The sequence below is a fragment of the Merops nubicus genome, unplaced genomic scaffold (genome assembly GCF_000691845.1).
Source record: "Merops nubicus isolate BGI_N331 unplaced genomic scaffold, ASM69184v1 scaffold2048, whole genome shotgun sequence".
Lineage (NCBI taxonomy): Eukaryota > Metazoa > Chordata > Aves > Coraciiformes > Meropidae > Merops > Merops nubicus.
Window position 1 is genome coordinate 1 of NW_008626126.1, and position 25,531 is coordinate 25,531.

At 37.8% G+C, this 25,531-nt stretch overlaps 1 protein-coding gene across 1 annotated transcript in view; it reads left to right on the forward strand.

Annotated features, from left to right (window-relative positions):
• Nucleotides 1-3: 3 nt before the first annotated feature.
• Nucleotides 4-25,531, forward strand: part of NEB (nebulin) — a gene marked incomplete at both ends in the record, with an annotated part of 43,112 nt that continues 17,584 nt past the window's right edge. Inside the window, 39 exons of the mRNA XM_008945874.1 lie at nt 4-294; nt 1,618-1,821; nt 2,088-2,192; nt 2,876-2,980; nt 3,074-3,385; nt 3,683-3,787; nt 4,040-4,138; nt 4,983-5,084; nt 5,269-5,376; nt 6,181-6,492; nt 6,627-6,731; nt 6,812-6,916; nt 7,458-7,562; nt 8,499-8,606; nt 8,701-8,814; nt 9,492-9,689; nt 10,274-10,378; nt 10,941-11,045; nt 11,130-11,234; nt 11,729-11,836; nt 12,556-12,669; nt 13,259-13,456; nt 13,908-14,012; nt 14,744-14,848; nt 15,148-15,255; nt 15,510-15,617; nt 16,125-16,232; nt 16,843-16,947; nt 17,043-17,147; nt 17,564-17,662; nt 17,893-18,003; nt 18,170-18,274; nt 18,980-19,084; nt 19,502-19,606; nt 20,678-20,782; nt 21,085-21,189; nt 21,881-21,985; nt 22,480-22,584; nt 25,095-25,199. Of these exons, the coding sequence (XP_008944122.1) occupies nt 4-294; nt 1,618-1,821; nt 2,088-2,192; nt 2,876-2,980; nt 3,074-3,385; nt 3,683-3,787; nt 4,040-4,138; nt 4,983-5,084; nt 5,269-5,376; nt 6,181-6,492; nt 6,627-6,731; nt 6,812-6,916; nt 7,458-7,562; nt 8,499-8,606; nt 8,701-8,814; nt 9,492-9,689; nt 10,274-10,378; nt 10,941-11,045; nt 11,130-11,234; nt 11,729-11,836; nt 12,556-12,669; nt 13,259-13,456; nt 13,908-14,012; nt 14,744-14,848; nt 15,148-15,255; nt 15,510-15,617; nt 16,125-16,232; nt 16,843-16,947; nt 17,043-17,147; nt 17,564-17,662; nt 17,893-18,003; nt 18,170-18,274; nt 18,980-19,084; nt 19,502-19,606; nt 20,678-20,782; nt 21,085-21,189; nt 21,881-21,985; nt 22,480-22,584; nt 25,095-25,199 (5,007 nt within the window). The remainder of the gene's footprint in view (nt 295-1,617; nt 1,822-2,087; nt 2,193-2,875; nt 2,981-3,073; nt 3,386-3,682; nt 3,788-4,039; nt 4,139-4,982; nt 5,085-5,268; nt 5,377-6,180; nt 6,493-6,626; nt 6,732-6,811; nt 6,917-7,457; nt 7,563-8,498; nt 8,607-8,700; nt 8,815-9,491; nt 9,690-10,273; nt 10,379-10,940; nt 11,046-11,129; nt 11,235-11,728; nt 11,837-12,555; nt 12,670-13,258; nt 13,457-13,907; nt 14,013-14,743; nt 14,849-15,147; nt 15,256-15,509; nt 15,618-16,124; nt 16,233-16,842; nt 16,948-17,042; nt 17,148-17,563; nt 17,663-17,892; nt 18,004-18,169; nt 18,275-18,979; nt 19,085-19,501; nt 19,607-20,677; nt 20,783-21,084; nt 21,190-21,880; nt 21,986-22,479; nt 22,585-25,094; nt 25,200-25,531) is intronic.

A 25,531-nucleotide genomic window follows, 5' to 3' on the forward strand; every position in this document is an offset into this window, starting at 1 on the left:
CACGAGAAGGAGAAAGGCCACTACATTGGGTGCAAGAGTGCCCAGGAGGATCCCAAGCTGTCCCAGGCAGCCCGTGCCATGCAGCTGCAGAACGACCGGCTCTACAAGAAGGCCTACAACGACTCCAAGACCCAGATCCACATCCCAGTGGATGCCTTGTCTGTGCAGGCAGCCAAGGAGTGCCAGACACTGGTCAGTGACGTCGACTACCGCCAGTACCTTCACCAGTGGACCTGTCTGCCCGACCAGAACGATGTGATCCATGCCAGGAAGGCCTACGACCTACAGAGTGATGTGTGTATACATAGAGTTGTAGTAGTTACCATTTAATGCATTAGAAACTTATATTGGTGGCTTGATAATGTACAGTCACAAAAGATTCAGCTTTAGGCTTCCTCAGTTTTTCACATTTCTGCTATTTTCAGCTCTTCTTTAGAGGTAATATCAATACTTTTTAAGTTTACAAAAGCTTTAGTTGCTCTCTGCTGTGTTATGTGTGGTCTTGGAGCGTTGTGATCCAAGATGAAGGTTTTATATCTCTTTGATGGGACTAACATCTGTTTAGTAATAACATCTGTTTGCTGCTTTGGAATCAGGTGGCTTTTGTCAAGTTGACACAGGTAAACAAGAATAACAATTTAATTGCAAGAAAGCTGTGTAAGAGGGCAGGTAAGATGTTTTAGTGGCTGATTTCAAAGCAGGAAGAGTCAGCACAGCTGAGTTCCTGAACTGACTTTTCTATTCAGCCAACATCCATCTCTGTCCAACACAGGTAAACAAGAATAACAATTTATTTAATTGCAAGAAAACTGTGTAAGAGGGCAGGTAAGATGTTTTAGTGGCTGATTTCAAAGCAGGAAGAGTCAGCACAGCTGAGGTCCTGAACTGCCTTTTCTATTCAGACAAATCTGTTTGCTGCTTTGGAATCAGGTGGCTTTTGTCAAGTTGACACAGGTAAACAAGAATAACAATTTAATTGCAAGAAAGCTGTGTAAGAGGGCAGGTAAGATGTTTTAGTGGCTGATTTCAAAGCAGGAAGAGTCAGCACAGCTGAGTTCCTGAACTGACTTTTCTATTCAGCCAACATCCATCTCTGTCCCTCCATTTCAATTATGAACTTTGGAGGTGAGATTCATGTTCCTTCCTGAAGGATTTGCTCAATTAAAACCGAAATAATGTTGCCTGATACCATTTTAGGGTTTATACAGTTAGCTCTAGTCCCCATTACCTTTATGACCTTTTTCTCTCCTTTTTGTTACATTTCTTGGTGGGCAGTTTGTTGTTTTTTTGTTTGTATTTATAAGCTGTTGAATTAACTAGAGGAAAAATATTCGGGAGGGGACAGGATGACTCTTTTAAGATCTTAACACTCATTGCTATTAACAGCAATTCTGCTTAGTTGTTTCCCCTCTGTTTAACTTGACATGGTTTAGAATGTGCTGTTCTACTAAAAACCTGGTTCCCAGATTGTATTTTACTTATGACATTGAATGTTTCTTGTACACAAACCAGATTTATCTGGCTCTAGCTGATGTGACATTTTCTAACACATGCTGCTCTGTAAAGTTTAAAATAACTAAGTCATTTTAAGCCTCATGTTTTCCTTTTCTGATACAGGCTATCTATAAATCAGACCTGGAGTGGCTCCGTGGGATTGGCTGGTTGCCTAATGACTCTCCAGAGGTCAAGAGAGTGAAGCAAGCCCAGGATCTGCTGAGTGATAACGTGTATCGGACGCCTATCGAGCGCCTGAAGTACACCAGCATTGTTGATTCTCCAGATGTTGTTCTGGCCAAAACCAACGCTGAACAAGTCAGCATTGTAAGTTACAACCTTCTTAAAGTTGTCTTCAAGCTATAAATGGTTCAGAGCTCACTGCTACAATATAACATGGAGCAGTGGTATTTTAAATCAAGATTCTTGCTTTTCTAGAGATTTTGTTTTTAGAGATGATAATTCAGGAGAGATTGATGGCATTTTATGTTCTTGACAAAGGAAATTCCAGAATTACAGTATCATAATATGAACTATTTTCACAACCTAAATACTCCAGAATTACAATATCATAATATGAACTCTTTTCACAGCCTAAATACAAAGAAGCCTGGGAAAAGGACAAGACTATGATCCATATTATGCCAGACACACCTGAAATCAACCTAGCCAAGACTAATGCTGCTAATTATAGCCAGGTATGCTTATCATTCTGTTTTCTGCTTCTGTAAAACAGTGTGTGTATCCTGTGAATTTTAGTATTCTGTGATGTTACTTACAAAGCTGAGATTAAATTATGTGAATCTCATTGAAGTCTGTCCTCAGACAGGGCTTACAACATTCCCTTCCCTCTGTTGAGTATTCTTTTAAATGAAATTTATTTTAAATTTATTTTTAAATTATATGCTTGTATACAACTGTTTAAAAATCAGTACTATCATGCATGACTGAGATGCTGTTTTGCTGAAATGGAGGTGAGCCCAAGGCAGAGGAATATTTTCTTCCCTCTGCTGAGTATTCTCCTAGACATGTAAAAATAAATGCTTGCATACAACTGTTTAAAAATTAGTAATATCATGCATGACTGAGATGCTGTTTTGCTGAAATGGAGGAGAGCCCAAGGCAGAGGAATATTTTCCAGACTTTTACAAACACCTTTCTCTGCAGTATAAGTTGCAGAACTGTTGTTGCAGGTACTGGACAAGTTTGAAAGGCAGTAAGATTTCCAGCAGTATTTCTAGCTGGGAGCAGGAGTAATGCATAAAAAACCCTCTTGCAGTAGTTCAGCAAACAAATGGCAATCAATCAGCTATGTGATTTTCTTTTTAATGGCAAAAAGTAGAATATTTATCATATGTGTGATATTTTGCTGTCTTTTTAGAAACTTTATAAAGGAGCTTGGGATGAGATGAAGATGAGTTATGATCTGAGAGCGGATGCAATCCCAATCAAGGCAGCCAAAGCTTCTAGAGAAATTGCTAGTGATGTAAGTTCCAAAAGAGGTATTTAGCTCCTCACATGTTGTAAGAGCTATTTCATGACAACTGTTAATAATGGTGGTCTTTGCTCTTTCACCCAGTATAAATACAAACTGGAACACGAGAAGCAGAAGGGACATTACGTCGGAGTTCCAAATGCTCAAGAAGACACAAAAATGAACTTTGCACTCGGTATAGGCAAAGTTCAGAGTGAACTGGAATACAAGAAACACTTTGCCAAGTGGAAGACACAGTGTCACCTCCCAGCAGACATGGTGTCCATCGTGTCAGCCAAACAGGGGCAGTCTTTGGTCAGCGACGTGGATTACAGGCACTACCTGCACCAGTGGATCTGTCTGCCAGACCAGAACGATGTCATACATGCTAGGAAAGCCTACGACCTGCAGAGTGATGTGAGTCAACATGAAGGCTTCATTTATGACCCTATTGTCTCTTCTCAGCCTGCTTCAGCCCTAAATAGTGGCAATCTCCTGTTGAATTCAGTGGATTGGCTTTGCTGTTCGTTAGGAATGCAAATTAAGTGCCGCTGTTAGTGCCACGTTTGAGGGGTGATAAATACAAATATTGTGCTCACCTGGCAATCACTGCTCTTTTAACCAGTAGAAATAAATGGCATTATTTATGAATCTTGCTGGATTGGACAGGGAACTGTGGTTAACAGCATGGACCCTATTATTTTTTTCTCCCAGGCTGTATATAAATCTGATTTAGAATGGCTACGGGGTATTGGATGGCTGCCAAATGACTCAGTTGGAGTCAACCACGTCAAATATGCTGGAGATATCCTGAATGAGGTAACAAAATGTTTTTCAATACTAAAATTTTCTTAAGGGTATTTGTAATTTAAAGTATTTTTAATGGTTAAATACGTCAATATTTTTTTAAAACCAAAAAAAAACCCCAGAACTGGATTATTTCCACAGCTTTCATTGTGTGTGGAGAGTTTTTCTTTTGATGTAAACATTCTCCTCTATGTATTCAGAATTGTTGTGTTAGCTATAGAATGTTCCAGTCTAATCTGACTGTTCATCTTTTCTCTCAAACAGAGAAAGTACCGTACAAAAGCTGAAACTCTTCCATTTACTGCAGTGGATGACAGAGTTGACTATGTCACAGCAAAGAAAAGTGGGGAAATTCTCAGTGATGTAAGTTCTTTTGGTTTTCCAGGCTGTTAAATTGTTTGGTATATTTACATGGTGGGATGTTATCTTTAAAAAGGTATTGATTTAATCTTTTTTTTTTTAAAAGAAATGTAAAAGAATTTTCAATCCGTCTCAGGGAATTCTGTGACTGGGTGACATAAAGATGCACAGGGTGTCACTAGCACATGTCCACCAATTATGAGGGAAGAAGTTCCTCGAGCAAAGTGACACTGAGATGAGAAAAGAGATGTGAAAAGCCAGTGCTAGTTCTGCAACCAGTCCCTTCTTTCTGCCTTGGTTGATATAATTGGCAAAATGAACATAAATAGCTATTTGTACTCCTGGCAACCATAATGTTTCATCTTTCTCACTTAAGCCAGTGAGTTTACACTTTTTAGTTAACTGTGTAACAATAAACATGAGCAAAGCTGGTGCACTGCCAGCTTGCTATTCTATATGTTTTTGAAGGAGGAGGTCCTGCTGAGTATAGAGATTTGCTCTTAAAAAAGCTTAAAATCTATTATCCTGGCTCAAACTTCTTTCTTGGCTATTAGCTGTACATCCCTGTAGACCAAACAGCAAAACATTGGCTTCAAAGATTCTTTCCTCTACACCCAGCTGCCTTGGAACAAGTTTTTAAATTGCTTCTGAGAATTTTTGTAATTTCTTGTCTTCTATATTTTAAAAGAAAATACCCACTTGGATGTATATTTAATGTGTCGTGTCTAATAGCCTTGCAAATTCAGGGGTTTATACCTTATTACATGCATAAATTCCATGTCTTCTTACTATGTTTTCTTAGTTTTGTGGTGATGCTTCAAGGCAGGCATTTCTTTCTCTGTTCTAGATTAAATACCACAAAGAATGGAATGAGGCCAAGACAAATTATACTCTAACAGATACACCACAGCTAGATATGGCCCGAGAGGCAGCCAGAATTCTTAATCAGGTATGTGCTCTCTCCTTGGCAGCTTCTACCCACATTCATTACTCTTTTGAGGAATTTAAAAAGCTTACCTTATTAACAACATCCTAAAGGAAGGATTTATTATCCTTACACTTTAATATAGGTTACCTATACTGAGTAGCAATTATAGTAGTGTTGAATTCCTCCTCACTTTTATATTCCACAGAATCTATACAAGGAAAGTTGGGAGAAAGAAAAAGCCACTGGTTACCTCTTGCCACCTGACACTGTGCAGATCTGTCATGCCAAACGCTCAAGTGATGTCCAGAGTGAGGTAAGAATTTTTCTCCTTTGGGTGGCAAGTTTTTGGAAGTTTGGACATGTTAAAGATCTTGCAAATTCAGCAACATACAGAGGAAGCTTTCCACTAGGGCTAAACATCCAGCAGACCTTTCATGACCCAGAAAGTCCACTGTTCTCCAAACCACTGAGCCAGCTTTGTTATGATGGATTTTAACAGATAGCAGTGCTCAAAGGTCAGGTTCTCATTTCCATCTCCACTTTCTCCAGAAACAGCCCTTTCAAAATCAGCCAAGGTGGACTTCCACCTTTTATAAATGTTAAATAATTGAAGTAATATTTTGCTTATAATATATAGCTCTGATTTCACTTGCTGGCATATTATGCACATTACATTTTAACCTTTTGCATACTGGATGCTGAAATTATTACACGACTCTTAGTCTGAAGGTAATTTTTATCAAAACAGTCTGAGTTTATTAAGTGTATATAACTTAAATAAGCCTCCACACTTCATTCTCAAATAATTTGTTACAAAACTGGGACTAAATGCACTTAGTAGAAAATATTTTCTAATGAGGCTTCCCTTTTGTGTTGAGAATATTGTTTATTGAAAAATGGTAGCCTATTAGTCTAGAAAATTGAATGTTTTGAAGTGGAATGTGAAGTTACTGTTTGTGTCATATCTTTATCCTGTCATGTGCTGACACCCCAAGAGTGCCCTCGATGACAACCTGCCTCATCTGTTCTTTGTGTTGCCAAAACCTCTTCACAGGTTACAAACAGAGCAGATCTCATCAGTGTTGATTTCATACATGTTTCTCTCTTCTCCCATCAGCTGAAATACAAAGCTGACTACGTCAAACAACGAGGTCACTACGTTGGAGTTGCCAGCATGAGGGATGACCCCAAACTGGTGTGGTTCGAGCACGCGGGCGAGATCCAGAACGACAGGCTGTACAAATCAGACTATAACAAAACCAAGTCCAAGGTTCACATCCCTGCAGACATGGTGTCCTTGGTAGCAGCAAAGGAAGGTCAGAACTTGGTCAGTGACGTTGACTACCGCCAATACCTGCACCAGTGGACCTGCCACCCTGACCAGAATGACTGCATTCAAGCCAGGAAGGCCTATGACCTGCAGAGTGATGTAAGTGAGATCACATCCCTACTAGGTCCTCTCCACTTAGTCTGGTCTAAGGATATAGTCTGTATTATGTAAGACTGAAAAAATGGCATCCTGAATTAAAGGCTTTCCTTTTTTGTTATCTTTTCTGACTTTAGAATATTTATAAATCTGACTTGGAATGGCTTCGTGGCTGTGGTTGGATTCCTCTGGATTCAGTGGAACATAAGAAAGTTAAGCATGCACAAGAGCTGATAAATAAGGTAGGAGAAAATATTGTAGCAGCTCCATGAGCAGCTCTTCTCATGCACAGTATTTAATACAATATTTTGTCTCTTTGCAGAGAGCATATACAAAAGAAGCCCTTGATAACTTCTCCAATTATACCAGTGTGGTTGACACTCCTGACATTGTTTTGGCAAAGATTAACTCTGTCAATCAGAGTGATGTATGTACCTTTTTTTTTTTTAAATAGAAACTGTTGCATTACTAAAATTGGTGCATGACTTAATTGCTTTTGCTAAATTATACTGTGTTTAGCCTTATGTATCTGTGTGTCTTTAATAACAGACTTTCACTGAGGTAGATCAGTTTAGTAAGAAGGGATGAAAATGAACATAATATTGCTATCCAAACTAATTTTACATTTTTCTGTAGAAGAGGATAGCATGTCCCTTACTTAGTTGGCATTGATTTTGCTTATAATAGTTGAAAATTGAGTCCTGTTGATGAACAGCAGTTAGTTGTGTAGTGCTAGTGGAGTTCCTGGTGTTGCTGCTAACCTGTATTTGCTGGTTAGTATGTTTAATTTCACTAGAATAATGGATTTTGTGGTGTGACATTTGCCTGTGTGGTAGTGTCTGGAATGTACCACACACCATTACTGAAGACATGATAAAACACCAGAAAATTAAGGTCTGATGAATGGATTAGTTGAGATAATTTATTTCTCTCGTGGAATTAACATTGTGTATGTTTTTCTTTTGTAGCTAAAATACAAAGAAACATTTAACCTTGAGAAAGGCCAGTACATTGGGTCTGATGATACTCCTGCACTGAACCATGCCAAGGACATGTCTGTACTCTACAGTGATGTAAGTTTTGAGAAACATCTCACTAAGCTTTCATTTGGCTGTTCTGAAAGGAACAGCATGGGAACCAAACTTCAGAAAACTGTTCTATTTCTCTGTCTGTCTGCAGGGTGACACTGGGAAGGTTATTTTAGTCTCTTTGTTCTCCAGTTTTCCCAGTTTGGATTGTTAGGATAAGGGTCTTTTCTTTCTTGAACCAATCTTAAAACACTGTTGTGTGGTGTTTAGAAGTAGTAATAGCAGTAGTAGGAGTAGAGTTTGCACTACAAAACCACTTTATAAGTCCATCCATTAATATTTTCCTAGATTACTGGTGAAATTTACTTTTTTTTTTAATAAGAGAGGGAAATAGTAGATGAATTACATTATTAAGCAGTTACTTTTGAGTAGTCTCACTAATTTTAATGGGAAATCTCTATTTTATGAAAAATATCTACTCATTCAGATGAGTAAGCACTTCATAATTTAGTCTGAAGGTAAATATATTTGATATTTAACAAAATATGATGTATTAGAGAAGTGCCACTGACACAGTTAATGCTCTTATAATGAAAAATAGCATTACTTGGAGATTTTTCCCAGTTGTGAACAGGTATCAATAACATTATCAATATTTTATACTCACTTTTAAACAAGATCTCATACCTCCAGTTTGGATATCTTTATTACTCTTCTGGCTGAGAAATGTTAAGTTCCAAATATAGTGAGTAAATAGAGAGATGCTCAAATTTGTGCTGAGGTACCTTCCTGAACTGGAACACAAAATTCCTCAGAATAAACATTCCTCACTTAGTTTATTAGGATAGTTCATGGAATAAGGAACAACTCTGTAAGAGCAGTCACATTCCATGTTCATATAAATGGCAGCCAGACTTCTTGGGTAGGATAACTTGTTATTTTCTCAAAACCTGTATATTTTTTTTTTGTGTGTTTGTCTAGAAACTTTATAAAAATGCTTGGGAAATCAGCAAGCCCCTGGGGTACACTCTGGATGAGAAATACATTCCACTTGTTGGAGCAAAGCATGCAAACCACATCAACAGTGAGGTTAGCAGGAATTTTCCATTCTGCCACATTTTTTTTTGGTCCCCCTCTACATTTTTCAAATGAAGTTTAAAATTTCCCCATGATTCTTTTGCAGCTTAAATACAAGGCAATATATGAGAAGCTGAAAGGCCATTACCTGGCTGGGAAGGACATCAGTGATTTCCCCAGTGTCGTTCATTCCCTGGAATTCCAGAAGATAAGGAGTGCGGTAAGGAGAGAATGAGTCTTGCTGGAGGAGTTTCCATTTTCTGAGGGTTTTTTTTTGTGTTATATATTAAAGCATAAATAATACAATGTTCAGTAACATCAGTAAAAGTGTTTTCAACATGTTTATGCTTCCTGAATAGTTATTTTGCACGTGGCTTGAGTAATTGAACTTGCAACGATTTAGGAGATGAAGAAGGGACTTGTTTGAGTCTGAGTAGCAAGAAAATCTATGTGACTTGGGATTCTTTTGCTTTACAAAAAGAAAAAGTGTTAATTTTGAATTGAAATAAGAATTTAAGAACTGGAGAAGTAAATGCACACTGGGTGTTTTTTTATTACCACTGCACATATAGCACATCATGCAGGGCATACAGTTTAATCTTCATTCAGACAGGAAGATTTAATAGATTAAAAACATGTTTATGGCCTATGGCTTTTTTTATCTTGAAGGCATGTTAGTTTTCTCACCAGCTGTTAAATCTGGTCATTCTTTCCCTTCTAGAAGCACATCAGAATAAATGGTGAGCAATGTTGAAGTTAAGATTTCATCCTGTCAAGCTACTAAATCCAAAAAACATGCCTCAGATTATGCTAGAACCTGTAGTTTTATTAGAGTCAAAATTACCCAGTAAACTGCTATATTCTCCTCTTGCCTTTTCCCCAATCTTTCCTTTTCAGTTGGCATACAGAAAGAATTATGAAGACACCAAAGCACATGTCCATATTCCAAGTGACATGATGAACCACGTGCTGGCCAAGAAGTGCCAGTATATCCTCAGTGACCTGGAATACCGATCCTACCTCCACCAGTGGAGCTGTTCACCTGAAGAGCATGATGTCATTCAAGCCAGAAAAGCCCAGGAAATTCTGAGTGATGTAGGTGTTTCATTGAGTTGTTTGTCATTTTAGCAGCCTTTCATGTAATTTTTCTCAAGGCATTTAATATAATATGCTTTCAAATAGCTTCTATAGTAGAATCATAAAATCCTTTAGGTTGGAAGGGACCTTTAAGATCATCAAGTCCAACCCTTGAGCCATTAGGGCTCTAAAGTCCTCTGCCAAAACAGATCAGAATCTGTCAGGGTTGGAAGGGACCACAAGGATCCCCCAGTTCCAACCCCTCTGCCATGAGCAGGGACACCTCCCACTAGATCAGGCTGCCCAGAGCCTCCTCCAGCCTGGCCTTAAAGACCCCCAGGGATGGGGCCTCCACCCCCTCCCTGGGCAACCCATTCCAGGGTCTTAAAGATAAAAGTATTTAAAGATGAAATTCATAACCATGGATTTTAAACTTCCAGCTAGATTGGAACTACTGAATGAGCCTGAGTCAGGCTCAGTGGTAACCTTTTGCACTGAGTTTGCACAAGGGGAAGATACTGAATGTAGAGAGGGAGGAAATTGTACTTTCTTCAAGGAGAAGGCAAATTTGTCCCTAACTTGATATTTTTTTTTCTGTATAGGTGGTGTATAAAGATGACTTAAATTGGCTGAAGGGACTTGGATGCTATGTCTGGGATACGCCACAAATCCTGCATGCCAAAAAATCATATGACCTCCAGAGCCAAGTAAGCACAGTTTCCTCAAATGAGTAAATCTTTATAAGATATTTTTTCTTCTGTTTATGATTCCCTGGGCCTGACACCTGTCCAGAGCAGAATGAGGGAATTCCTATTATAACAGAAATATTTTGTTCAAGTTGTTATAGTAAACTCTTTCAGCTTTGTCTGCAGAGGTGTGATCACTTCTGTTATTGAAAGAGCAGAAAACTTAGGACAATGGAGTGACAGCAGGGTTGTGGGTTTCAATAGTGAGAAGATAATACTTGAACTCTGTATGCCAGCCTGTGAGCAAGATACCTCAGTGAGACATTTATGGTGGGAAAACAATGTCTGTTGCCTTGCTGATTGTACTCTTAGCCTACTAGATGCTATTTGCAGTTTTCATTATTCCTTAGTTCTGTGGCTATATATTAAATATTTCTCTTCTATAGCCTGTCACTTTTAAATCTGATCTTAACTGGGCTGTCACCCTGGGCTTCAGTTGTCCAGAACTGATTTTAAAGGAAGCTGGCAGGGAATATCCTGGTCATTTTCAGTGTCAATATTTTGGTTTGTTTTGTTTCCTTAGATCAAATACACAGCTGCAGGAAAAGAGAACTTGAAGAACTTTGGTGTTGTTACTGACACTCCTGTCTATGTGACTGCAGTGCAGAGTGCTGTCAATGCCAGTGATGTGAGTCTCCCCACCTCTACTCAGCCTTCTCCCCCTGCTCCTGCTGAGAATCCAAACAACTTAACCAAAACTTTCATCTCACAGGTGAAATACAAGGAAGACTACCACAAAAACAAGGACAAGTACACAACTGTGCTTGAAACAGTAGATTATGAAAGAGTTCAAAATTTGAAACATCTCTTCAGCAATGTAAGTGTTTCTAAAAGTTTGGTTTTATTTTCTCTTAAGGTGCTGCTATGTGGGATTTTTGGGTTTTATTTTTGTTCATTTTGACTTTGAACATCCAAGCATGGAGTTTAGCAAAGCCAATGACAGCTCTATGCATGACTTGAGTATGGGGAAGATGCTGTATTTCAGTCAGAGGGTATCTCTTCTAACTGTAGTTACAGTCTTATCAAAATACATGCATTTATAAATTGATTTCCTGAAGTTAAGAGCAACTGAAAAAAATTAAGCCCTTGTATGAAAATGGACATGGATAGTTAGAAAGCACTTTTGTCACCTTTTAGGGGCACTGTCAAGGCTAAACTAGTCTTGATATTAAGTAATGGTTGCAGAATATAAATAAAAAAGGCTTTTTACCCTATGTGTATAACCAGAAGGGCTTTTGATTTCTGTTTGTTGTTGGTTATTACCCAGCAGGAGAATTTTTCCACTCACAGAGACTTTCTTTTTCCCCTTAGAACCTCTACAAGGAAGCCTGGGATAAAGTGAAAGCAACTGGCTATATATTGCCCTCTGATGCTGTACCCCTGACACGTGCAAAAGAGCTGAAGCACAATGCTAGTACTGTAAGTGAATAAAAAACTTCCTTGGGTTTAATCCCATCTTCAGGTCTGGCAATGAAATCCTTCAGGCCTTGCATGAAGGCAGATAGATAGACAGACAGATAGATATAGGTGTGTATATAGACATAATAAAGGAGGTTTTAAATTATCTTTTATTTTTAATTGAAATATAGTATGTATTTGTAGGTAATCAATTTTCTGTAGTGATAATTTTGATAACAGTCTTTGCTGCTTCTTTACATTAAAAAAACCCTCCCATTTCATAGTAATAGAAACTGTTTCTTCAAAATGTCTGGTTAGGGCTTTTTTTTAGTCTAAATTTTCATAAGCATCAAAAACACCAAATGTATTCAAATGATGTCTTACCAAGTATAGAAGAACAAAATCTTATGCTTCACTGGACTTGAGGTTTATAAGAGATCACTCACTTCATTGATAGCTTTAAATGAAAAAGCTGGAACAATAAATAAATAAAGAGCTTATTCTATATCTGTTTATATTTAAAGTCTTCTAGCCAGCTATTGTTACTTTTAAAACTTGATAATTATGATGTGCACTCTTGTTTTCCATTTTAATTTAAATGGATAAAAAGATCCTGCTTTCAAGGCTTTCTCTGCTTCTTGGACTCAACAAAATGATTTGTTTACTGATGAATTTTGTTCCAAAAATCCAGTTAACTTATTGGAATCACTTATTTGTTGCCTTTCTTTTCATCTGCTCAGGTGAAATACCGAGAAGAATATGACAAGTTTAAAGCACTGTACACAATACCCAGAGGTGTTGAGGATGACCCCAACACAGCAAGGTGCCTTAGAGTTGGAAAGCTTAATATTGATGTAAGTGTTGCCTCCTGGTGTGTTTTCCTGATAAAATCTTACTTCTCTCAGAAGAGACTACTCAAAGAACCCACATGCCTTCATCCAGATACCACCTTTCCACACGTGATTGGCAGTGTTCAGTATTTGCTAAATTCTATAATACACCTACAAACTTATCAAACTCATTAGCTTTCAAATTGCCTGGAAGGCTAAAACTTTTATGTGGTATGTTTATGTGTAAAAATGGAACACTGCAGAGTCCACCTCCTTTTAACACCTGTGTACAATGAAAATTTGACAAATCCTATTTTATCACCCTTGTTAAAGTTCTGCAAATGATTTTTAGAGCAGGCAAGATGTGAATTTTGGTCATAGCCAAAGTGATTGCTCCCCCATTAACGTTGCATGAAAATGTCAATAATTTTGCTTTAAATTTATGAACAGTTAATTTTGCTTCAAATTTATGAGCAGTTAATTTTGCTTCCAATTTATAAACAGTTAATTTTGCTTCAAATTTCTCAACAGTTAATTTTGCTTCAACAATTTCTCAACAGTTAATACTCAGGCCATTTTTCAGCATTATTAATGTCCTGCTTTACCTCCACAGCGTCTCTACAAGGAAACCTATGAGAAGAACAAAGCCAAAGTCCACATTGTTCCAGACATGGTGGACATCATCTCTGCTAAGGATGCCCAGAAGAAAGTCAGTGAGATCGACTACCGCACACGCCTCCATGAGTGGCTCTGTCTGCCAGACCTCCAAGTCAATGCCCATGTTAGGAAAGTAACTGATCAGCTCAGTGATGTAAGTTCCCAAATCAGAACGTTGCAGTTCCACCAGTTCAGCCACCCCTGTCTGCAAATTGTCTTTTATGATTGGGTTGTATAAAGTGTGGAAACTTGGGAAATCTGAGAAAATCCTGGTGGTGGGAAACTTCTACACGCTTGCCTTGCCCAAGAGGTGGCCAGCAAGCTGTCAGTAAATCATTGCCCAGTAGGGTACACAAGTAGATTTTTTTTAAAAAAATAAATGGATTTTTTTTGTTATCATTTATTGGCCAAACTAAAGCAATGAAGAGAAATTATTTAAATTCCAAAAGGAATTATTCTGATTTTCCCCAACTGAAAAAAAAAAGTCAAAACACTGATAAACTTGCTTCCCATCATTTGACAGTTGAATTTTAGTCTAATTTATCAATCAGAGATTATGTCCTGGTAGAAATCTGACAGATGGCTTCTTTGCTCTGGTACCTTAGGTGATATACAAGGATGATCTTAACTGGCTGAAAGGCATTGGCTGCTTTGTTTGGGACACTCCTGAAATTCTCCACGCCAAACACGCCTACGAGCTCCGCAGCGATGTGAGTGGATGCACTGGTTTAATTCTGAGTTTTTTTCCCTCCATTGCATTAAAAGGATGGAGTAGCTTTGTTCTGCTCCAGATGTAATCTGTAAAATGTTATATATCCTCCTCTCCTGAGCTATTCATATATGATTATTTAAATTGTACTGCTCTAGAAATAGATATCGTCAGGTTACCTCCCATTCAGGAAAGCATTAAGCCTTAAATACTTGTCTTCTCAGCACCTAAAACAGTAAGTCTTCAGTCAGAACCTTTGAAGTAAAGCAGAAATGATGCAGAATTCATTTAAAAAAAAATAAATAGCTTTTTGATGTTGATTTTATGATTTCTTTTTCTCCTATCAAGATCCTACAATACATCCTTAGTTTAGGATGAAGCCATTAAAATGGGAGAGTAACTGTTCTGTTTTGAGAATATATATCCCTTCATAAGTATGTTGGATATTTACCTCATGACACATCCCTGGTCTAGGAATGAGTATTGACACTTCCTAATATTCCCTGATAAAACTTCTCTGTTGTTCTTGTCTAGTAAGGTGCCATGTTCATTTATTCAACCATAATTTCAATACACTTTCTATTTAAATTCTGGTTCACTAATAGGATAAAATAAACAGGAAATATTATATACTTTTAATATATGATTTACTTTCTATATTTATTTTACTATAATATACTTTACAACAACTACTGGCCTAACTAATTAGAACTCTTGAATTGCTTTCTGTAGATCAAATACAAATCTAAGGCAGAAAAAATGAAGGATAAGTACACTCCAGTCGTGGACACCCCTGTTTATGTCCAAAATGTCCTCAGTGGCTTGAATTCAAGTGAAGTAAGTGTTTGCATCACCTTTCACCCCCAATATTGCATGTGCCATTCCCTCACAAGCTCCAGAAATGTGATTTTATATTTTTTTAAAAGAATTTTATAGCAATCATTTAATCATGCTAGTTATCTATAACTCATTGCCCATGCATTTACAAAGATATGAGAACACAATCATTAATTACCTGAATCCAAAAAACCCTAATCCAATTTTTTAGGAGAAATTCCCCTCTTGTGCAAACTGTACATAGTGTGAGAGAACATCACAGTTATGACTCTCCTCTAACCACTTTCTCTCTTCCTCAGAATGTCTATCGTAGTGAATATATGCACAATGTCAAAGGCAAAATGATTCCTACTGACAAAACAGTGGACTTGGAGAGGGCCTATAATGCAAACAAAATACAGAGTGAAGTAAGTACAAAACTTCTGGGGGCCATAGAGTTTCCAGTATTCAAAAAGCAAATTCTTTAAAAGTTGGTGTCTGTCATTAGCTTTTCAGATAAAAAAAAGTTAGATTTCACTGCTCTAAAAGTCAGATTTCACTGCATTATATTGCAGACATGGGGGGAATCTTTTGCCAAGTGCCACTGAGAGCTTTGCAGTGCAGTTGAGGAATACTCTCAAATATCACACCCTGTTGCCACAAACTCTGTCTTCTCTTGCAGAATTTGTATCGCTGGGCTGGTGTGAATGCTCTGCCCACTGGATACAGCCTTCCCACAGATACCCCCAGCTTCCAGCATGCTAAGCATGTCCAGTACATTGGCAGTGATGTAAGTAATGTACCAAGTCCTTCTACAACAAGGCTCCCAAGGGAATACTTGATGTCTGTATGAGCACACAACTGTTTGAGACAGTTATTTCTCAGATATGAGATGGCTCATGAGAGAGCAACAAGAGCTGGGTTCCATGTGGGGGTGCCTGAGCCAAGAACTGAGGGTGTCCATGACATAGGCAGTGACTTCATGTTTGCTTTCACAGAATTCATATGTTACCAAACCCCATAATTATCTGAAGCAACTGCTATCAAAATATAAATTTCCTCAGACAAATACCTTATTAAATTGCATGAGAAATTTGAAACGTTATTAACCTTGGGCCACATGATAATAGTAAAAATAATGATGATGTATAATATATTTAACTGATATAGCTACAACTCACTTGTTTATCTCTAAAAATCTGGCTCTTTATACTGCATAAATCACTGTCAGAACTGCAGTGAATGAGAATCACATTTAATCTCCTTATCTTTTGGTTCTTTTCTTTCCACTTTGTAGCTGAAATATAAAGAAGCCTATGAACACATGAAAGCTAAAGGCTACACTCTGGGACCTAAAGATGTTGGGTTTGAGAACGTGAGGAAAGTGAACCAAGTCATAAATGAGGTACAGTAAATACATGTATTTGCTTTCAGTTGTATTTGTAGTGCCCAAAATCTGAATAATGAGAGTACATCTCATGGGAAGGTTGTAGGATCCTTGGTCTTTGAGGCTTTTAAGGGCAGTTTAGACAAATATCTGTCAAGAGTGGCAAGAGATCATTGATCCCTGCTTGGAGTTGGGCTGTATGGCTTTTTAAGGTTCTTGATAACTCTAATTTTCTGTAATCCAGTAAAACTTTTACCATGACATAAGACCACCTGCAGCCTAATTTTGTTAACCTGCTTAAAGTTGCATAGAAATTCCTGTATCTGTATGACATTGGGTCTCAACAGTTTTAGGTTTTATATATATACTCATTGGCTTTAACAGGATGAAAATGAAACATATTTACATGTTGGTAGAGTTAGAGTCTCAGATTCTTCATGTGTTAGAGATGCTGCTATCAAAATAATTGTAGAAAATCTTTACCTGGCTGGAAAATAATACATGTCTGCTCTTTTCTCTAGTAGTTATGCACTACCTGGTAAAACTGCCCTTAAGAGAAGCACTCAGACTGTGCCAAACTTGCCATTTTAAGTTTTTAAGACATAAAATGCTGTCTCCTTTGATGCAGAGGTTGTATCGGGCAACGTACCACAAGTACAAGGACAAGATCCACACCACTCCAGATACACCCGAAATCCGTCAAGTCAGAGCAACCCAGGAAGCTGTCAGTGATGTATGTGTCTTTCTAACATCAAAACCACAAGAGATTTGGAATATTCAGCACGACCAAATGTGAAATGCTGTTTTTTTTTTTCCTTTGCCTTTCAGCTGATCTACAAGTCGGATTTCTTTAAGCTGCAGGGACACTTGATTTCCTTGCCCTACACTCCTCAGGTGTTGCACTGTCGCTACGTTGGGGACATCACAAGTGATGTAAGCAGCTTCTGTTCAGAGACTTGGTGTAGGAATACAACAGGCTTAATACTTTTCTAATTTGGAATGTTCAGCACGACCAAATGTAAAAAGCTGTTTTTTCTTTGCCTTTCAGCTGATCTACAAGTCGGATTTCTTTAAGCTGCAGGGACACTTGATTTCCTTGCCCTACACTCCTCAGGTGTTGCACTGTCGCTACGTTGGGGACATCACAAGTGATGTAAGCAGCTTCTGTTCAGAGACTTGGTGTAGGAATACAACAGGCTTAATACTTTTCTACCAAAAGTGGAATTTGGCCTCTGTCATTTGTGTTCTATTCTGTACTAGATAAATGCTTTCTCGTTGTGTTTGGGGACTGATTAGTGAAATTATCCAAGAGCTAACCTGTGATTTTTCTGTTTCTAATTGCCTCATAGGTTAAATACAAAGAGGATTTGAGGTGGTTGAAGGGCTTGGGTTGCTTCCTCTATGATACTCCTGATATGGTCCGTGCTCGTCATCTGCGTAAGCTTTGGGTAAGGTTTTTCTTCTGAGAAATGTGTATAACAACAACTGATTTATTTATGTGCATCCTATATACTTCCAGGAAGTTAAGTACATCAAAATGCCTGAAGACTTCTGACAGAATTTCTTACCATGCAGCTAGTTAGTTTTTTCAAAGCACTGTTAAGGTTACACTGTAAAATTTTCTATGCTACCAAGAATAATAAAAGCTTCCTAAGTAATACTGCTTTTCTTTTTCCAGTCTAATTATATATATACTGATACTGCAAAGAAGATGTGGCCTAAATACAATGTGGTACTGGATACTCCTGGATACAGAGCAGTCCAGGAACTAAAAACTCATTTGAGTGAAGTAAGTTCTGTATTATTTTTGCACATCTTTGTTAGCTCTAATTAAGCTCAGCAGCTCTTGCTGCTTTTTCTGAAATACATGAGATGTTATAATTGCAAAGCTGTGATTGTTCAGCTGCTAAACATCTGTAACAGAAGAAATAATTCATGGACCTGTCTTTTTCCAGCTGGTTTACAGAGCTGCAGGAAACGAGCTGAAGACGAAATACACTTCTGTCCTTGATACACCTGACTTCTTAAGAGCCAAGGAGGGGCAAAAGATACAAAGCCAGGTGAAAAATTTGTACTGATAGAAAAAACAATCAGGGAATCTCTCTTAATATACTCCTCAAGTGCAGAAAATCTTTCCAGGCCATTTCAAACTCATGCAGAATTCCTAGAGAGGATGTTTAAAGTGAGTGCTGCTCGTTTTTAAGTGGCTATGAATTTTCATGTTGTCCATGTCTGTGTCATGGGCATATTCAGCTTTGACCATCTCAAACAGAGCACTGAACTCAGGTAAAGTTTTGATCAAATTCTCTGAAACTCTGATTTCATCAGAGGAATAAATATTTCTATCCATCTACCTTTATTTATCATCATTTCTTCATTCAAATAGTAGTTCATTATCTGAGGTATTAGCTACAAAATTTGTGAAGTTTTTAAATTTTCAGAACAAAATGAAGATACTCACCAGAGAAGATCAGACCTTATGGATGTTTTTAGCTAAAGCTAGGTCTGGATGAGGGCAGAGAGGTCACTAATGTCACATACATTTGACTTGTTGGTTTGTGAGCATGTTCCTGGCAGTTACAGACCATCGTGAGTATGAACTGAGAGAATATTGAAGAGAAAAGGGCACATTAGTTTTTCCTGGGGTAAACTGTGTGGTTGTGTATACATGGTGAATTTTACAGTCATTTTTCAGAGTTGTAAAATAAAACTTACTGGAAATGTCTTTTTTTTTTTTTTTAATTATTCTTTTCCCCTTTCTGCAGTACTTGTATGTGGAACTTGCCACAAAAGAGAGACCCCATCATCATGCTGGTGGTCAGACTCCAGCCTTTACACATGCTAGGCAAGTCAAGGACATGGTCAGTGAGGTAAGATATTTGCATTTTTTTGTTTGGTGTCCCTGTGCTGAACTGTTTAGCAGCTCTGTTTCTATTTTTAGTGATCATTTCAAGACTCAAATCTCTTTACTCTTCATTCAGTTTTCGGTCTCTTCTGTTTAAGTTCCTCATTTTAAGTTGTTGTAGAAGAGTACACTTTTAAAATACATTTTAGTACTTTATAAGTTACCTGTGTCTAAGTGCTTGTTTGCAGAGTCTGAGGCAAGCTGGCTGGGAGATCAGGAAGGCTGAGAAAGAGCTGAGCTTTTTACCCAGACTTTTACAGAAGCACTTTGCAGGATTGACTTTATCCCTTGATGTAGCAGCCACGGGTGTTAACATAACACTGGATTATCAGATGCTTCTAAGATTAGAGGTATAACTTTTCCCTTTTGCTGTCTCTCTTAGAAAAAGTATAAAACCCAGTATGAGAAGATGAAGGACAAATACACACCCATCCCTGACACGCCAGTCTTGATCAGAGCCAAGCGAGCCTACCTGAATGCCAGTGATGTATGTACTCCAGCAACACTTCCACTGCTGCTTTTTCTTGGTTTCTTTATGAAAAGAGCAGAAAAAAAGATCAATGGGGAACACACATGCAAAGCATAAAATATCTCAGTGGGGGTCATGAACTAGGTCACCCCATTTGCATGTGCATTTCCATTTGATATTCCAGAGATTAAGTCTTCACTTGATGTCACTGTAATGCTTTTTTTTCATTTATTACAATTCATTTTCATTTTCCATTGCACTGAAGTGTAGTCTTACAACAAAATAAAAATAGATTTAAAGCAATCTGCTTAAAAATGAAATCTCCAGTTAGTGCAGTCTGGAGTGAAATGATTGATGTTGGAGCCAGGACAGAATATCCTTTATCACATATTTTCATCTCAGTTCTGTGTTAGAAGTAAACTTGCTTGTCACTGAGAATGTACTCTTTTTAATTTAGAAGCAGATTAGAGAGAAAAATTATCTGAGCTGCTGCATATAAGGTTATTAAGGTGAAACTGATCTTCCCCCTAAACCTGGAATAGTGATTTGTGATTTAGGGCAATTGCTGAGAGGACTCTGCTCACTTGTGAGCTCTTCACTGGTGATTAATTTTACTGCTCTCTTAAGAATGATTTTGAAATACTGCGAAGGAGCATCCAAGTTCTTTTGCACATCTGAATTTCTCCTCTGAGAGATTTCTCCAAAGGCTGGAATAATTCTCCTGTTTTCTTGTACATCAGGACATAGATGAAGGGATAAGTAGGGGTTTTATGCCAAATGTGGCACTTTCATCATTCTAGAGAGCAATCCTATGGTACATGGATGTTTTTTCCTCAGTCTTCAGTGAGAAAGTGGTTAGGATGATATGTTGCTTTAGTCATACCAACTCCTTTTCCCTTTGATTTTCACTGTATCAGTCAAATTGCAATTGATTGCAGGCAATTGCTGCTTCTTACAATTCTTTAGGGCTTACATTACGTTGTTGGACAGCAACACATCCCTGGATTTCATTCCTAAGAGGTAGGAAATTCAACAAAAACAATTCCTGCCGGAAAAATACATTCTTTTGTATGTTATTTCTCTTACCAGCTGCGTTACAAAGAAACCTTTGAAAATACTAAAGGCAAATACCACACAGTGAAAGATGCTTTGGACATTGTCTATCACCGCAAGGTCACCGACGACATCAGCAGTGTATGTACACAGCATTTTCATTCCTCATTTGTGATCTAATGACCTAGATTGTGCCATTTATGCTATCATTCTAGTGAAGTGTGTCACATAATTAGAATAATATGATCAACACTATTAATATTAACCTCTTTCCTTCTCTGGATTATTATACCCTTTAGCTTTGTTGTTATAAAGGTGAATACAAGTTAATCTCATTTCAACTGTTTTAGTTATGTTTTAGCAAAAGGAATGTCTTCAAACTACATGGTCTGGAATGTTCTGTTCTCAAATTGGTTTACCTCATTCTTCAATTCTCTTTGTAGGTGAAATACAAGGAAAATTATATGAGCCAGTTAGGAATCTGGAGATCGATCCCAGACCGTCCAGAGCATTTCCACCATCGTGCAGTCACAGAAGCTATTAGTGATGTGAGTTCAAATGCTTCCTGGGTCTGAGAGGCTGAAAGTTGGAAGCAGGTTTCCAAAATGAAAACCAAGTCTTATTCCTTAAGAAAGGGAAGGCAGCTGAATTTTTTTTTAAGTTATTTACACTTCCACCTGGCAGGTTGTGGAATGACAAAGCAAATCAGAGGGCTAAAGTTGTTGCCCTTCTTTTCAAATTAACAGAACAGTCAATGAATTGCAGTTTCATTTACTTAGATTTATTTGTTAACCCTATAAAACCTTCAGTTGCACATATCTGTACAACACTTCCACCTGGCAGGTTGTGGAATGACAAAGCAAATCAGAGGGCTAAAGTTGTTGCCCTTCTCCTTCTCAGCAATGAACTGCAGTTTCATTTACTTAGATTTATTTGTTAACCCTATAAAACCTTCAGTTGCACATATCTGTACATATACAATAACCCCTTAATTGTACAAGAAAATATGTTTTTTTAACTCACCCAGGAATTCCAGTAGTGATAGATCAGGTATGTGAATAATCTGAATAATAACCAGGTGTGTGAATAACCTGAGTCCATCAGAAAAGGATAAGTCTAACTTACTTTATAGTGGAATAGCAATGGATGTAGCTCTCTTTGCTACACCTTCTTTTGAGGTGCCATGTCACCTACCACTTGGTGCTGCTTGAACTGAATCCTTTTCCTTGTTTTCTGAAGGTTAAATACAAGGAAGACTTATCATGGCTCCGAGGCATTGGCTGCTATGCATGGGATACTCCAAGTTTTGTTCTGGCAGAGAAGAATAAAGTGCTCTACAGTGGAGTAAGTAAAACATCCTGAATTGTTGCTAAATGGTTTTTTGTTAAATTCCTTATTCAGTAAATAATTTTTTTCAGGACAATCCAATCCTGACCTAGACACTGATGTGAATAATTCCTGGTAGAACTTAATATACAGCATTGAATTTTTTTGTTCTTACTATTAAAGAAAACAGAGGCAAAATCATCTTTTACATCTCCCCTCTGTCCCTTGCAAAGCTTTCAGCTCCACAGTAATTTTTCTAGTGATTCTAAGTCTAGCTTTAAAATAATGATGAGCTGAAATTTCCATTGCTTTCTTGATGTGATTGTTCCATTCTTCAAACTACCACACATATAACTGGGGTTTTTTTTGTTTGTAGGTATGTTAAAAGCACATCTGCAATAATTCTACCATGGTTTTGCTGCAGATTGTTTCTAAAATCATGTTTTCATTGCTTTACTCTTCTCTGGATTAACACTGACATTTTTTTGTGTGTGTTTGGTTTTGTTCTCCAGTGTAAGTACAAGGAGCAATTTGAGAAGACTAAGTCTCATTTTAAGTATGTAGCTGACTCTCCAAGTAATGAGCATTTTAAATATGCAACTCAGCTGGTGGATGGGGTAAGTGTTAAATATTTCTGTGGAGTCTCATAATGAGTTGTAGAGTTGTGTAGGTTAATACCAAGTTGGAGATTGATCTTTCTCAGGAAAATATAAATAAATCAAAATATACTCAGCTTTCAAGATGCCTTAAGGTCAGACTAAAATCATGAAAGACAGGGTTGTTCTTATTGTCTGTCTATTAAGTCAGAACAGGTTTACAGTACCTAAAAAGTGCAATCCAGACCCTTGTTCCATTACTTTGTCTTTGCAAAGAAACTCCTCTGCTGACTTAAACAACAGTGCTTGCTTAGTAGCACTGATAGCTGATTATCATATGAAAAAAGTAGAGATAATCACAACTACTTTCCTAGAACCCTGGAAAAAAAACTCATCAGTGTTAGGAAGATAGTGTGTCCAAAGTTACTATAGCCCTGTTTCATTCCATAGAGCCACAGAATGGTTTGAGTTGGAAGACACCTTAAAGATCACCCAGTTCCACCCCCCTGCCATGGGCAGGGACACCTCCCACTAGAGCAGGTTGCTCAGAGCCCCATCCAGCCTGGCCTTGAACACCTCCAGGGATGGAGCATCCACAGCTTCCCTGGGCAACCTGGGCCAGGGTCTCACCACCCTTACAGTAAAGAACTTCTCCCTTATTCCTGATCTAAATCTCCAGTTTGAAACCTTTACTCCTCATTCTATTGCTACAAGCCCTTGCAGAAACTCCTTCAGATATTTTGACTTGAATTCCCCAACTCTGCTACTTACCTTTTCTTACTTTTTCCTGTGGTGCTAAAGAAACAATAAACTCACAGAGTAGCAAAAGGGGTTAATGAATGCCCCTGGGTTTAAGACTAAAATCACCAGTGGAGTTTCCAGGAGTAGTGCTGCACACCTGCAGCACACAGACCATTGAAAAGTGCTGTGTTCTGGGTGAATTCTTCTCAGATTTGAGTTGCCATACTGAGCAAAAAAACTAATATTCAGTCTTGTTATTGTTAGGTAGAGCAGACAAGGAAAAATTTAATATGAGATATATAAATTAATAAAATTTTAGCATACATTTTAGCTCCATACATTGAAATGAAGTTGCCTGAGCAAAAAAACTAATATTCAGTCTTGTTATTGTTAGGTAGAGCAGACAAGGAAAAATTTAATATGAGATATATAAATTAATAAAATTTTAGCATACATTTTAGCTCCATACATTGAAATGAAGTTGCCTAAGTGTCTTCAGTTATCTAAGGGATGGGTTTTTGTCATTAGCAATTCTAGTGTTTGCCTGTCTGATGAAATATAACATTGTATTTTACCCTTGAATCTCATGGTATTCTCCTTGTCCTCAAATCAAGAATCTAATTCCATACAGAGTTGCTTCTGCAGTTATTTGTCATGAGGAAAACAAGTCACAAAATGGCTTATTGAAGAGTGGCAGGGGTAGAATATAGGTATCCTTAAACTGTAGATTGGGCTTTGCAGTGGAAATTTGGAAATGCATATGCTACTTGGGAGTATTGTCTCTCTGTGGTTTTCTTTTTAACATATTATTTTTCTCTTTTGGGTATGAACTTCAATCCCAACCTTTAAATGCTACTTGGGAATATTGTCTCTCTGTGGTTTTCTTTTTAACATATTATTTTTCTCTTTTGGATATGAACTTCAATCCCAACCTTTAAGCAGTCCACAGGTTGCAATGGTCAGAGCTATGATCTCTTTGTGTCTTCACTCTCTCTTAATCTGTCACACTGTATTATGCTATTCTGAGCAGAAATTATATAAAGCTGCCTATGAGAAGCTCAAAGATAGGTACAGCGTTATTGTGGATGACCCCAAGAACCTCCTGGCCAAGTGGGGGACCACACTGAGCAGCCAGGTACTGTAGGAGCACTGGCCAGTGCTGCCAGAGAGTGCCTGGCTCCTTCACAGCTACTCTGCCTGTGTGAAGTGTCTACAGCAAGTGGTTTCACAGGGCTCACCTGTGACCTCCTGATGTGTCACTTCAAGGGATCAGACAGTCTTTGTTTTGCCACCCAAAAAGAGCTGTTGCTTTTTGGGTGAGCTGATCTCTACTCCATGTGCAGTATGAAAGTAAATATGCTTTCATATAGTGTGCATCAATTAACATCAGAAATCTAATGCCTCTGGAAGTCATTGGAGAGGTTATAAAAAATGCATGTTGTGCCATGCATTTGGGTTTTATTACCTCTCTTTTAATGACCTCTACAAGCATTATCTTTTTACTCAAGTGACAGTAACACACTGGGCTTTTTGTGCCCTCACCTTAATCTATAATTTATTCTTATCTCCCAATTTTCACAATTCCCTCAATGGAATAGTACACAAATCTTCTCAGCCATACTCCTGACATTCTTAATTCTAGAGATGTAAGTTGGATGCACATTTTAATGAATCCATGTAGTACCTTGCCTAAATCTCTCCACTCCCAAAGTGTCTGGGATCTAGAGCTGTGTTGCTGTTTATGGTGTTCACAAGTCTCTTTTGTGCTTCGTTGCCATTTGCATGAACAGAAAAGATATAAATCCTTTGCCAAGATGCTCCTGCAACAAGGATGTAATGAAATTCTGAGGCCAGATATGCTGACAGCACTCTACAACACATACTTATGGAGCCAGGTAATATGAAGAACTGCTGCTGTAGGAGGCATTATATTACTTTATATATATTTTAGCTGCTTGGACATCTAATATTTAATGCTTGGGAGCTCTCTACATTTCTACACAGATCAGACTTCAGAGTTTTGTCAACGTGCTTAATGCTGGTGATGATAAAATATTTTTGAAAAAAGAATATCTGAAACAATATTTCCTGTAACTTGGACTTCCCTCAGCTCAGGCTGATCCTGCCTCCATTTTCTCCCTTCATTATAAATAACTGTACTATTTATATACATAAATGTGTATATATTATTTCACATACTTAAATAAGGAACAATTTTCCATACATT